Source organism: Miscanthus floridulus, chromosome 5, assembly GCF_019320115.1.
Source record: "Miscanthus floridulus cultivar M001 chromosome 5, ASM1932011v1, whole genome shotgun sequence".
NCBI classification, from domain to species: domain Eukaryota; kingdom Viridiplantae; phylum Streptophyta; class Magnoliopsida; order Poales; family Poaceae; genus Miscanthus; species Miscanthus floridulus.
In genome coordinates this window covers 108,263,555-108,277,046 of record NC_089584.1, presented here as the reverse complement: position 1 = coordinate 108,277,046, position 13,492 = coordinate 108,263,555, and the positions used below count along the sequence as shown (strand labels likewise).

At 49.8% G+C, this 13,492-nt stretch overlaps 1 protein-coding gene across 1 annotated transcript; it reads right to left on the bottom strand.

Moving 5' to 3' along the window:
* Positions 1–5,687: 5,687 nt before the first annotated feature.
* LOC136452954 (protein IQ-DOMAIN 25-like) lies at positions 5,688–8,905 on the bottom strand. Its single transcript, XM_066453527.1, has 4 exons — positions 8,485–8,905; positions 7,667–7,986; positions 6,912–7,088; positions 5,688–6,839 (listed from the first exon to the last, which is right to left on the bottom strand). Exons 2-4 carry the CDS (start codon positions 7,970–7,972, stop codon positions 6,159–6,161), a joined length of 1,164 nt encoding a protein of 387 aa, XP_066309624.1. The 5' UTR covers positions 7,973–7,986; positions 8,485–8,905; the 3' UTR covers positions 5,688–6,158.
* Between the last annotated feature and the right edge of the window lie 4,587 nt (positions 8,906–13,492).

The following is a 13,492-nucleotide window of genomic DNA, read 5'->3' as shown; positions in this document are numbered from 1 at the left end:
CATCCCACAAAGGCTCCATTGCCTCCTTGATGCGTTGTGTGATCTTGGAGTTGGGGAGCGTTCCCTCAGTGAGCATCGTTCCATCGAACAACGCATCGGGCACCATCGCGTATAGCGGGAACGCGCGCGTCATCAACGGCGCCACCCTCCTCATGTGGTAGGCCCCGATGATGCCTGACCCTTTTAGGCCGTTCTCCTTTAGGATGTGGATGGCGGCGATGTGGTTTTGGACCTTCTTCTTGTCCTTCTCTGGCACGCCCCACTTCCTCCACAGCTCCGGGGCCTCTTCGATCAGGCGCTAGGTGAACTCCGGTAGAGGGACGGTGGCGTCGTTCTTGAGGTAGAACCACTACGAGTGCCACCCCTTGTTGGACGTCAAGAGCCGCATGGACGGGTACTCGCCGACCCAATTGTTCCAAAGTTGGATGCCAGCGCACCCTATCGGGACGTGCAGCTCCTGCCTACCGCCCTTTTCTCTCTTCCTCTGGAGGCTGACGACGAAGAAATACCTCCGCAAGTCAAAGTGGGGCCTAATCCTTAGGAATCCTTTGCACAATGCGACAAACGCCGCCATGTGTTGGATCCCATTGGGATTGAGATGCTGTAGCTCAATCTTGTAGAAGTGCAGTAGCCCAGAGGAATTTGTGGGCTGGGGTCGCAAGCCCACGCTCATGGAAGTGGATGAACAAAACCACATAGCTATCGAGTGGCGACGATGAACCCTCATCACCAGGTAACAACCACTCCTCGGTCGAGGTTAGCGCATAGAGAAGACCACGATGGAGGAGGCCCTACATGCGCTGGAAGGTGATGTTAGAATGGCACTACGAATCCATTGAAGGTGGGAGCGGATAAATGCGAGCTCAACGGCGGCGAAGATGCGGAGGCAAGAAATCTAAGCGTTGGCGGCGGCGGTGTGGCTGCAAAGGCTAGGGTGCAGGCATGTGCATGAAACCCAGAGGGCAACCCTTTGGTTTTACAGGGGCCATGGGTGCAAGGAAACCAACCACCCACCTAGATCTCCGCGCCTACCATGACCTATCACCACGTCTCATCGCAGGGTGTGCGCACGCAACCTATGGTTGTCCCCTAAAAAAACACATTGGGCGTTTTGCCTCCTTGAACGGGCCACGACCCATCATAGGTAAGAGGGATACGGAGCTGAAATTGCTCCTACAGCCCATCTAAGCCAAGGAATTCAAAGGTTGGCCCACCGACGGGTTCGACAACTGCTCTGAGCACTTTTAGAGTGAGGGGTGTAAAGGGATGGGCCCACTAGCGGCTAGTACCTAGGCGCATGAGCCTCGTGGGCCGCCCACGTTCGAGCCTCGGGTGGATTCGATCCATGGTTTTTCCTCAAAGACAAGTAGAGCCCTCGGGACCGATCGAACGGACCTGAGAACTATATGGATTGACCACTGAGAATCTAGAGTCGGTCACCAGCTGACCCAACTGGACCCCGCGAATGGGATGCCGAGGCCCCACTTGAAGTAGCCCATTAACAACTCACCGAGCACCATGGCTCGTCCATAGAGGAAAATCATGGCATGGCTCAGCCCCTCCATTTTTATTAGAAAAAACGCTTGTGGGAATACGATCATGAAGATGAGCTGACCCTCGATCAGACCCCTGCTACGTACGGGGGCTCGAGGAAAGTTGTACTCGTAAGGAGACCGAATGCATGGTCCTAGAATGATAGACCTCCGTAGTGGTCGAAATCAGGAAAGACCTTTTCTAACCAACCAAATCTCATGGCTATACCCCTGAGAGGCTCGATCATGACGAAAGGGAGTCATTGTCCATAGGACATGCCGTGGGTGACAAGAAAAGGCCATGGCCCTCAGAGTCCTCCTGTTCGGATTAGCCACCGAATGAGTATTCTTCTCCTCCATAGGCTCGGGGGCTACTATCGGGAACCAATACTAGGGTACCCAAAGAGGAGGAGCTAATGGTCATCAACATTAATTCAACCGAGCAGTTAGGAGTGCGCCTACAGCTCCAACCGACCCCTAGGTGCACGAGCTCCGCCTCACCCGACCTCCGGGGGCGGGCTCCGCCTAGCCCAACCCCGAGGCCATGATATCCGTCTCGCCCAACCTTTGGGGGTGGGCTCTGCCTTGCCCGACCCCGAGGCTGTGATCTCTGCCTCGCCTGACCCCGAGGCCATGATCTCTGTCTCACCCGACCCTGAGACCGTAGGCTCTGCCTCGCCAGACCCTTGGGTTTGTGCTCTGCCTCGCCCGACCCCAAGACCGCAGGCTCTACCTCACTAGATCCCTTGGGTGCGGGCTCTATCTCGCCCAACCAAGACCTATACCACCACCAACCACTCTAGGTCCAAGCGTATGGGCCTAGGTTAAAACTCTGACACCAAGGAAGAGATCGGCATGCCCCGATGTAACCTGTGGCCATGATAGGCCATACCTGAGGATTCACATCAAGAATAGCATCGGGCGTACCGATGCTGTTCTGCCTAACCCTCGTACAAACATTGATAGGTGCGTCAGTTCACCATGATGTCTGCCAGGATGGAGTGGAGCGCCATGACTGGTGGATGACGCCTGCGCATGGCGCTAGAGACAGACAGGACCACGACGTGGAGCCATCCCTATTGACATCTACAGGGTTGGCAAGACCCACATGAAGGAGAAGAAGGACCCAACGGTCCTAGAGGCCTTCCTCTCTCTCGTTCTTCTCCTTTTCCGCCGCTAGAACCCACGCTTTCCCTTGGCCTATAAAAGGGAAAGTAGGGTGCCCATGAAGGGGATCCCAAACCGATCGACCCATCAAGATTCGATATAGATCCGCACAAGAGCATGACACGAACGCAAAGCCGAGCAGCGATCGAGCTCTCAGCACCCACTCACTAGGGATCAAAGCGGTCGGGAACGGTCAGGAAAACACCTTAACCATTCCTACTCCTGTATTTTTTGGTCGGAAATGGTAGCGGGAACAGGAAAGCAGGAGAGGAAAACAAATTTGATATTACAGGATATCGGGAATGAAATATTTCGATCGGGAAGATGTGGATTACGATTGGGAATCGATAACACAAAATGGGAACATTGATACATGTAACCACTTAAAACAGTTAGGTCAACGCAACAATTGCAACCATGCATAATCCATATTCCAACAAATGAACAATACACAGATAAGGTCAGAGCAAACATTCTCTTGTCAATATACCACTTAACCATAAGTTCAGTAAATGTCTCTGACAACTTTGTACCAGTATGACAGCCCTCTACATGCACAAAGTTCATAATCCTTTACTAGATAGACCAATTGTCATCTATCCAATGTATAGTGACACACATGTATGACTTGTTCTGATTTGAAGTCCACATGTCCATGGTGGCACTAAACCGGCAATAAACAGATTTGAAGTAGTCATACAACCTATCCTTTTCAGCTAAGAACCTATTAATAATTTTCTTCCTAATGGTAACCCGAGATCTGATTGGAAAGGTAGGAAGTAGGGATTTGATGAACTCAACAAAATACTCATGCTCGGATATATTAAATGGGTACTCATGCATGACTATTGCCAGGTAAAACTTTCTCAAGCTAGCCTCTTCATCATACCTATACGGTACCACAACAGTGATGTCTTTCTTCCCATCATTTTCCACTTTGAGCTGCTGCTGGAATAGAGTGGCAATCATTATCCATGAAAAATTATCACACCATCTGACTTAGTTTCATTTCAGGTTTTAAAATGGTATTTGCAGTTACAGTAAACAGTAGGCACTAAAACACTTAACAAAAACAAAAAATCTTGGCAAACCAAAAACTGCATTAATTTTCTCTTATTATTGAAAATACCCCCTTCTTCAGTGACAAACTTTTTATTTGCAGTAAGCCAAAGAAAATTCTGACATGCAAATAAGTAGCACCAGGTTCACAAATAATAAAATTGAGCTCATTATCAAAGATCCACCTTATCAACCATGTCAATGTCCCAAATGGCATTCACTTTGAATCGGACAAACAATTAGCATTTGTAATTTCTTCATTAACCTAGCATACATTGGTTTGTATCTAGCCTACGTTCGCACACTAGCAGTAGCAATACACAGCTCTATATAACACAGAAGTTCAGTGGTTGAAGACATGCAGATAACATGGAAGATGCCCTGCCTATGCACAAACTTGACTACTTAAGAATATTGTAACCGTGTACGCTTTAAATAAGCACTCTGCTCCCGCTGTTACCCAAATGTGCGTTAAAACAGCTGGAACGCAATAGAGAAACTGAGCACCAAAATTCTCCATGTTTGTCTCGCCAGAAACCTAAAAATATAACTCCCACCTTGTGTCGAAGGGGCATCTAAGATGGCAGCAAACAACAAACGACTACAGCCCACTCCGCTTCCATCGGCAGAAACACCCATCTTCTCAAATCACATAAGATCTCTTGAACTGTGTTGGGTGATTTAGTTTACCAGGGGTTGGAGTTGGAGTAGGAAGCGTGGTGCTATGCACCACCACCGGTAGTGACGGCTCCAGGATGAGCCGGCGCTTGGATCCTAACGAGCCAGTAGCAGAGGCGGCAGGACCCCCCAGTCGACGACGTCATTGGTCCGCAGGGGGTCTGGCCGGCTGGGGCCGGCGGTGGGGGCGGAGGAGGACGACTAGCGGGGCAGAGGCCGGAGGGCGCACGATGGGGCGAGGCGGAGGTGGGGCACCGAGGGTCTGGCCGGCTGGGAATGTGGTCGCGGGAGCCTGGAGGCTGAGCCGAGGCGTCGCCTGCGCCTAGAGGCGGACCCTGGAGGCGGCGCACCGACGTCTGGAGCCTAGATGCGGCGTGATTCGCGTGAACGAGTCGGGGACAGATAGTTAGGGTTTGGCGATGCCGCGATGGCGCCGGTTTTGTTCGACCGCGCGAGGACGGACGGGGAGTGCCTACTGGGCTGGGCCAGTGGCGCGGCCGCGCGGGAGTTACCTGGGCTACATGTTGATGTGGGCTGAATATGAGGTATAGGTGTACAAAATAAGTGAATACCACTGGTAATATTCTCAGACGAATACGGGAACCATGAATACGGTCGGGAAAACCCCTTCCCTGATTTCGTTCCTGTTCCCGCCGTAAATTCCCGTATTTTCCCCGTTTCCTGTTTTTCATGCAAAAACGGTATGCGATCGGTTAATGCGGTATACGATGTCGGTCGGGATGGGAATTTTCTGTCCCGTTTTCATCCCTACCACTCACTCTTTTTACCAGAGACTTGGGATCCTCTCCCTCTCTCGCTCGTTTGTAACCTATACTATAAACTTTCAATGCTAGTAATACGAGCAACAGCGACGAACTGGACGTAGGGACTTTCTCCCCGAACCAGTATAAACCTCGTGTCCTCTAAGCATACCATCCGAGCTAGACGCGTAATACTGAAAATTTACTCGTCGGTGGTAACTCAAAACACCGACACATAGTCCCCTATAATTCTTTTGCAAAATTATTTTTGGTTACTTAGCCTAAATTACTGCATGTCGATCAATGATCCGTCGAAATCCGGGCATTGGCCTTGCTGGGGCACGACCTCCTTTTGCAGATTAAAATGAGAAATTTGGCAAGTTAGATAATTAATGGAGGGCAAGTTAGACTCTCAGCGCCCATAATCCCCTATAATTTGGTCTCACCTGGATTATGGAATTATGATAATCAAGAGTTTTGATTATAATAATTCATCATATAATCAATTCCGTTCCAATCAAAATTTGATCATATAATCTAATTATTATAATCAGATGTATCAAATTGGGCATGTTTGCTTCAGCCAGCTTATCAGCTAGAATCTACAATATTTTTCTCTCACAACAAAACAACTTCAGCCGACTTTAATATCAGCCGCAGCTGCGCGCTGACCTGCTAATAACTAGATAGTCGGTATCGCTGCCTCACAATGCCGTTAGCTTCATCCTCCACATGGGAACACTTCAACACCCAAGCAACAAGTGTGTACAACTATCTATACTACACTCTTCTGTGAGACTGCTTGCTGTCCTGTTGTCCCGTGTAATCTTCCAGTCACTCCATGACTTGCTAGATGTTTTAGCGTCACTACGATTATGTACAATTCCGTGCACTCGTCTTCTACTACATTCTAAAACAGAAACAGTCCACCAACCCACCAGTTTCGCATCACGTTGCCTGATCACCAAAAGCTGTCCAGGTAGTAGTCTCTGGCCACCTCGTCGCCGAAGCTGATCCCGGAGAAGCCTGACGCCCGGGTCACGTCCGAGCACTGGAAGCAGAACCCGCCGCCGTGCGCATGCGAGCACGACGACCTCCTCGACGCCGTCGTCGGCGCCTGCTCGGCGTCGGTCGTCTGCCGCTGCCTCGGCGCGCTGTGGCACCGCGTCCTGGCCGCGGAGGACGCGGTTCCCGCCATGTACCGCGGGCTGACGAGCTCGTCCCGGTCCCGCTGCGTGGCGCGCCGCCGTGGCGTGCTGGCCAGGCTGTGCTCGACGCTCTTGGCAGGCGATGATGAGTCGTGGCAGGCGAACCGGGGCGTGCTCTGTGCAGTCTTGGAGCCCCGGGGGTCGCGCTCATCGCGGGCACTACGCTGGAACGAGAGCCGCGCGGGCTGCTGCTGCTTGCCGCCGGGAAGCGGCGAGCACGACGGCGTCGGCGCCGCGTGGCGGTGATACTCCGGTAACTGATCCGGGTTATACCTGCTGGTGATCCGTGAGGACCGGGAGCGGAGGTGGCAAGTGTCCATCTCCACGATCCGCGGGCTGCGCTCGTAGTTGGAGTCCGTGCTGTCAGACAGCATCCGGCGATGCACCGGCGTCGCCAGCGGCTTCATCTGCACGTCCCGAGCAAAGATCCTCTCCTGCAGGACAAAGGATCACATAAGTCTTCAAAAAAAAAGTTTTTTAAAAAAAAAAAAAGACATGTGGGTTACTTCTTGTTCCATGGATTTCCGGTACGAAGCATTCTTGACGGCGATGGAGTCGGCTTGCAGCCGCATGAGCGTCTGCAATCTGTGCAGCGTCATGGCTGCCTGCTTCCTCACCAGGTATCCCCGTACCAACGCCTGGATCTTGACGAGTGACCGGAGAGCTCGAAGCGCTCTCCTAGCCTGACACCAAGGATTCAAACCCAACCCAATGTCAGACTTTCCTCTAGGGGGAAAAAACTGTTTTAATCCGTATTATATTAAACAACTCCGGATTAGGTAATGAGGCTTATGTCAGGCTACGTGATAATCAACTGCTCTGACGCCAAACAGAAACTTGATAGTACGATGAAGTCTTCGCCGACGCAGAGTAAAAGACAGTAAACAATTGCACGACGGATCAACGTGCATATTTTGTATAGTACGGACAACGCAAGAGCTAACAAACGACTGTGTATCATGGAAAAAGAAAAGGGAACAGGAGCAGAAGTGACATCACATACAACAACAGCCTAGTCCACCTAGCCAAGGCACCAAGCAGTAACAAACAAAAAGGCTGAAGAATATAGCAAAAATACACTGAAAGAGGCATCTGCATCGTTGCACAAAAAGAAACTTCTATACTGCATAACTTTTTTTTTTAAAAAAAAGGGGGAAATTGTAGTTTAAAAAAACAATACTTCTCGTGTACGTATGAATGAATAAGAAGCTAGGAAGAGATCAGAACGAGAAGAATAGACGGAAGCTCGGGACGGTCATACCAGGTAGCCTCTGAATGTTTTCTGGATCACGACCGCGGCACGGTGCTCTCGAGCTCTCGCATCCTCCCTTGGCCTCATCACCAGTTGCGACCATTCCACCGCGGCAGGAGGAGCGACGGCGTCCAGACCCGACGACCGCGCGCCGTCGTCAGCTTCGCTCTTCCTCTGCTTTGCGAAGCTCCACCTCTTCTTCTCCTTCTCCGGCCCGTCGCCCCAGTCGGTACCGACATGGTTCGCCTGGAGTCCCCTGTGCTCTTCCTTTCTGCCCGTCAGTAGCTGCTTGAGCCATCTCACGATGCGCCTCATGCTGCGGCAATTCTCTGCGCACGAGAATGCAAATCGGTCAACGAAAGGAATGGGGTTTTCTTCAATAAAAAAAAACGAAAGGAATGGGGGCAAGCGTTACAGCAAAGGAAGATCAACAGGCGAAATTCATCAACAGAGGAGCAGAGCAATCAAAGAAGAACAGAGCGCTGCAGATGGGAATTTTGGGATGGATGATGACACGGCGAGCTGTGCCTCCAACTAGAGGGGAAAAGAGAGCGTTTGGTTTGAAAACGGCCGAAGGAGGCGCCTGGAGCAAGAAACACCGGATACAACCTTTTCGTTCCGTACGTAGGCAAAGCCAGACAGCCAAAAGGGCAAAAGGCAGCGAATTGTACAGAGGAATCCTTGGGAGCGGATTGGACTTCAAGAAGCAAAACGAAAACAAGCTCAACTTGCAGCAGCGTCAGAAAGAAGCTCACGAGATTAAAGCAAGAGACCTTGCAGAGGAAGCAGCGGCAAAAGAGGCGGCTCGGAATTAGGCAGCAAATTACAGGCAGAGGCAGCGTCCAGTAGAGGAAGCCGGCGAGGTTTACGCGCGGCCGTCGTGCAGTGCAGCACTGCAGCCCCGAAGAGGAAAGCAAGCTAAGGTTTCGCTGAAACCCACGCGCGGATCAGCCTCTCGAACCGTAAAAGAGAGAGAGAGAGAGGAGCGATCCCCACAGCGGCAGCGGTGATCGGATTAGTAGGAGGGGAGAGCGCCGGAACTGACGCGTGGATCTCAACGACTCGGCGGCACCGCACAGTCAGTCGCGTACTAGCGTCCCCGGACCGGGCACACCCAGCTCACGAGAGATTCCCCCCCGCTCTGCGCTCCCCGCTCCCCGCCCAAGGCTCGGAGTGCAAGCCAACAAAAACCGCGGGGCGGGATCTTCCAAACGACCAGCTCAGACGCGCACTGTTGCGGCTCCCGCCCTGCCAAGGCACACATGCATGCCCACCCGGACACCCCGACGAGTAAAAACGGTGCAAGGGAACAAGGACGTGAGCCGGTAACTAGCAGCGCCCGGCAAACGATAGGTCACACACCTAGAACGGCCGGCCGGCCGGCGCCTGAGCGAGCGGTGAGAGAGCGGCCGGGGACCGGGGGATCAGATCGGCCGGGCGATTCGATGACGCCAAGATCTGCCGGTCCTGGCTTCGCGGGCGCGCACTGGGATAGCGTCTTCTCTTGGAAGTACGCACGCGGCGGCGAGCGGGATCCGCTCTGCTGGCTGCTGCTGCTGGCAAGCCGCCCACTTTGTTCCGGGCTCGGGGGCGGCTCCGTCCCTACACGCGCTTGCTACACCTCGCGGTCATGGATGCTGGCTTGAGGCTTCTGCTGCCCGCGCCGGCCCGGGCCCCCTTCTAAACCGTGCTCGATGGCCGGCGTGTCCCCATCTCTGATCGCCTGATCGCGCGCAGAGAAAGTCGCCGCGGGAGAAGACTGAGCGGTAGTACTCCTAGTAAAAAAGTTTTGCAGGTTCGGTAATGCCGCGGCCAGTACGTCTGATCCGGCCGGCCCAATAAATCTCGTATCCTTGCGCCACGACCACGAGGCACTTCACGGGCTAGTGCAGGCCGACTCACTAGGCACTAGCTAACCTCCATACCTGAATGGTCAACGATCCAGAGGTGGTACTAGCAGTGCTGATGGGACAGAGGCTTTTTGGACGGCAACGGGAGAGCTGCATCTGCATGGGCGGGCGTCTCGTGCACTGTGCGCCGGTGTACACATGGGTTGTACGTAGTACCTCTCGTCTCGTGCGCCTGCTCTGTTTCAGTCGTGCAGGCGACGAAGCTACAGTTGCTGTCAGCGTCACCGTAGGATCCCAAAAGTCTTTTTTGGAGTGATGGACAGTCCCACCCAGGTTCTCAGTCCTGTCGAAACTTTCTTTGACCTGGCACGGCTGCTCCTACTCCGCACCGCTCGCTGTGCATCGTCAAATGTGGCTCGTTTTTTGATACCATAACCACCCCATGTGGGCTCCAAGATAAGGTAACGACCTGTTTAGTGATGTACTACTGGTATCAGTTTTCCCTGTTTAGCAAAGCTTTAGATGTAACATCCATGTGCCATGTAGTATGTACCTTTACCTGTCCTCTGAAAACGACAGCGAGCTGCCGCCATACTCACACACAGTCATTACACAGGTCGTGGATGCTACCGAGTGGGTGGGCCGCGGATCGGACAACAGCTGGTTCGATTAGCATCAGCATCAGCTGCTACCTAGAACCGCATGCGTCTTTATGTGGCCTTGAGCAAGAATTCTCCGCTGCTGGTGAGAGACATTACCGTCCGGCAACCACCAAAATACACAGAGGTTGATGGTCCATGTGGACTTCTTGTCGCCTCTCGTTTTCTCTCCTTTTTCTGGCTAGGAAAACGGGCGCGCTGTCATGCTGTCGCTGCCCTAAATTGCAGAGAAAACTCGCTGCCGACCTGTCGTTACATCCACCGTACGTACAATGTGGGCTGTGGATATAGTACGTGCACAGTTTCCTGTCACCGAGGGAAAGCCAGTCAGCCGGGACTACGCAGGAACCGGAAGTAAGAGGCAAGCGTGCGAGTCCGGCTCCAGACTTGACCCGTACGTGGGCCCTACCGCACGAAGCTTAGTATATGTACTAAATTATAAGATGTTTCTACTCTGTTCTATATTATTTTTACTATGTACCAATACCTAAGTGTATTCTAAGTACATAGCTTTTTGCTATGTGTATCTAGAAATACTAAAACATCATATAATTTGGAACGAAGGGCTTACCAAATTATAATATATTTTGTTTTTTTAAATATATTATGTTTTTATATATATATCTAAACATAGTGTATATCTAAATATATAGTAAAAATTATATATATCTAGAAAAGCTAAACATCTTATAATTTAGAATGGAACGCAAAGTAGTATTGCCATTGTGATCTTTCGCAAAAAAAAAGTATTGCCATTGTGAAGCACTAAACCGATCTACAGTATCATACTTCGATATCTAATTAAAGCAGCCACTTCACAGAAGTAGTATTAAATCAATGGAAAGAAATAATCTTTACAAGTACATGATATCACTTCATTAATTACATGCAAGCTATCACAGTAATTAATTATTTCTTATGTTGTGTCTACTATGTACTTTGAAATTTAACCAAATTTGTAAAAAATAATATAAAATAAATATTATTAGATTCGTTATGAAAAAAACAATTTAAAGATATACATGTGAATAATATTCACTCTAAGGTAGAGTATACGTGAAAACAGTTCTAAACTGTTGCAGTTTATGTCAAGGTCGTAACACTATTGAGAGTAGTACTAGGTTACTGCTAATGATACGTAGTACTGTCTATTGGGGCTGCCCTAGGATGCTACTCGCTCCATCCAATTCAAAGTGTCATTTTTTACTCTTAGATTTTCGTTCGTCTTATTCAATTTTTTTTATAAATATTGTTTATTTTGTTATGATTTATTTTATCATTGAGATACTTAAATAATGATTTATTTATTTTATTATTTGTATAAAAAATTAAATAAGATAAACAGTAAGCTTGAAAGTAAAAAATGAGACTTTTAATGGAACGGAGCGAGTGGGAAGGCAAACAAAGAAACTGACAGATGCAGAAGCCAATCAATCACATCGTACCGGTAGGCTAGCTAGCTCCAACCAATTCGCTAGCTGGACCTGATTTTCAGGTGCCGTGCAGCGCATGTCTGACCGTACACGTATTGTCAGTAGCTAGGTAACGTGACTCTTTTCAGGCATCTGCACTCGCTGCACGGTGGTGAATGGCAGCGAGTGCACGGCGCTGGAGGCCTGGAACTGCACGCTCGGCTGTTCGCCACGATCGGCAGTGCTGAATTTATGGTGCGCCGTGCGCCTGTAGCTAGTCCTGGTGGCTGTTGCCCTTGCCCGTTGGGCTAGGCGCATGTAGCTGGTTGTATGTGCTTAGTAGCACCTTCACTCTTTCAGGATCTTGAGTTTGGCTCCTCGGGAATTTGGATCAGTTAAAGAATTTCTTGTTGTCAACTAGTGATGGAGCTTGAAGGGGATTCAAGAGGGGGCCAAGAGTATTCAAGTTATATTTGATGAGGAAATCTTTGTTACTTTCTAAGAATTAATCATTGACATCATTGAGAAAATTCAAACGCCAAGGTGGGGCCGGGGCACGACTCATTTTGGCCTCCACGTAGGTCCGCCATTGTTGTCAACCCATAAAACAGGGGTTGGATGTGACGGTTGTGGCCACCGCTAAGTCACGATGCATTGCTATAGGTTTGCACATCAGAGTTTGAAAAGTTTCTCGGTTTGTAAAGTTGAGATCTTCCACCTTAGCCCATGTCTCGGTTTGTAAAGTTGAGATCTTCCACCTTAGCCCATGTTTAGTTCAAAAAAAAAAAATTCCAAAAAATGCTATAGTACCTATTACATCGAATTTTACGATACGTGCATGGAGCATTAAATATAGACGAAAAAAAACTAATTGCACAGTTTGGTTGGAAATCGCGAGACGAACGTTTTGAGCCTAATTAGTCCAAGATTGAACACTAATTGCCAAATAAAAACGAAAGTGCTACGGTAGCCAAATTTCAACTTTTCAACCAACTAAACTAAACACGGGTAATATCAATGTCCTAGATAGGTATACCCCACGGGTTGTGGATCGAGTTTGCAATGTTCTAGACAAGGTTATGCCCTAGCGAGTGCCATGCCTGCCCACAGGCTACAGCTACGACTCAAGCAAGGCCCTATAAAAACTCGAGCTGTGCTAAGTCGTCCCATCTGCACGTTGAGCCCATCGCGCCTGTGCCTGAACTATTGTGGCGCAGCGCACGCTAGCCGCCACAGCCGCTCTCGTCACCGCAACCGCGCTACTCTGCCACTGCTATGGTCGTGCTGCTCCGCACAGCACGTTGCAGGAGGAAGGATAAGGAGGCGAGCAAAAGAAAGTGGAGGCTCTATAAGAGGAGATAGCTAGGGTTTAGTTTTTGGACGGGAGTTATATACACTATAGAGGGTATCTGACTATTTTCAGGCCACCATTTAATTAGACGGACCATACAGCATGCCATGTCGAGACAATGACCTAGGCACGACCCAAAGGATTGTTTGGACTGAATCTAGGCAAACTTGCTTGCTGGAGCTCCTCCAGGCGTTCGATTTTGAACGCCTGAGGTCAATATCCCTGCATGGACGGAGACATGTCTAGCAAGCTTTGATCCAAATAGCTCCTTAGTTGGGCTAGGTTGGCATGGGCCAAAACACCGGGCCATGGGTCGTGCTGATGGGCCACGGCTGTAACACCCTCGGTGCTACCGCTTAAACAACTTACTAAAACATGTTATGAGCATCATGTCTATGTGTTAATGCATATGGTAAAGTGTGTAGATCAATTTCTGTAACTCGAAATAATCAACAAAAATGCGAAACAAAAGTTGATTCGATAGTTTATGTATATCAAGTAGGGTTTAAAATCAATTTTTATTAAGCAAAAATGTTATAGAACATGTATATGATACTTAAATA

Excerpts from the sequence above, each read along its gene's own strand:
- LOC136452954 (XM_066453527.1), bottom strand. The coding sequence starts at position 7,972 with ATGAGGCGCATCGTGAGATGGCTCAAGCAGCTACTGACGGGCAGAAAG. Across the intron at positions 7,089-7,666 it reads AAACATTCAGAGGCTACCTG|GCTAGGAGAGCGCTTCGAGC; the intron begins GTATGACCGTCC and ends CCTTGGTGTCAG. Across the intron at positions 6,840-6,911 it reads GGAAATCCATGGAACAAGAA|GAGAGGATCTTTGCTCGGGA; the intron begins GTAACCCACATG and ends TTTGTCCTGCAG.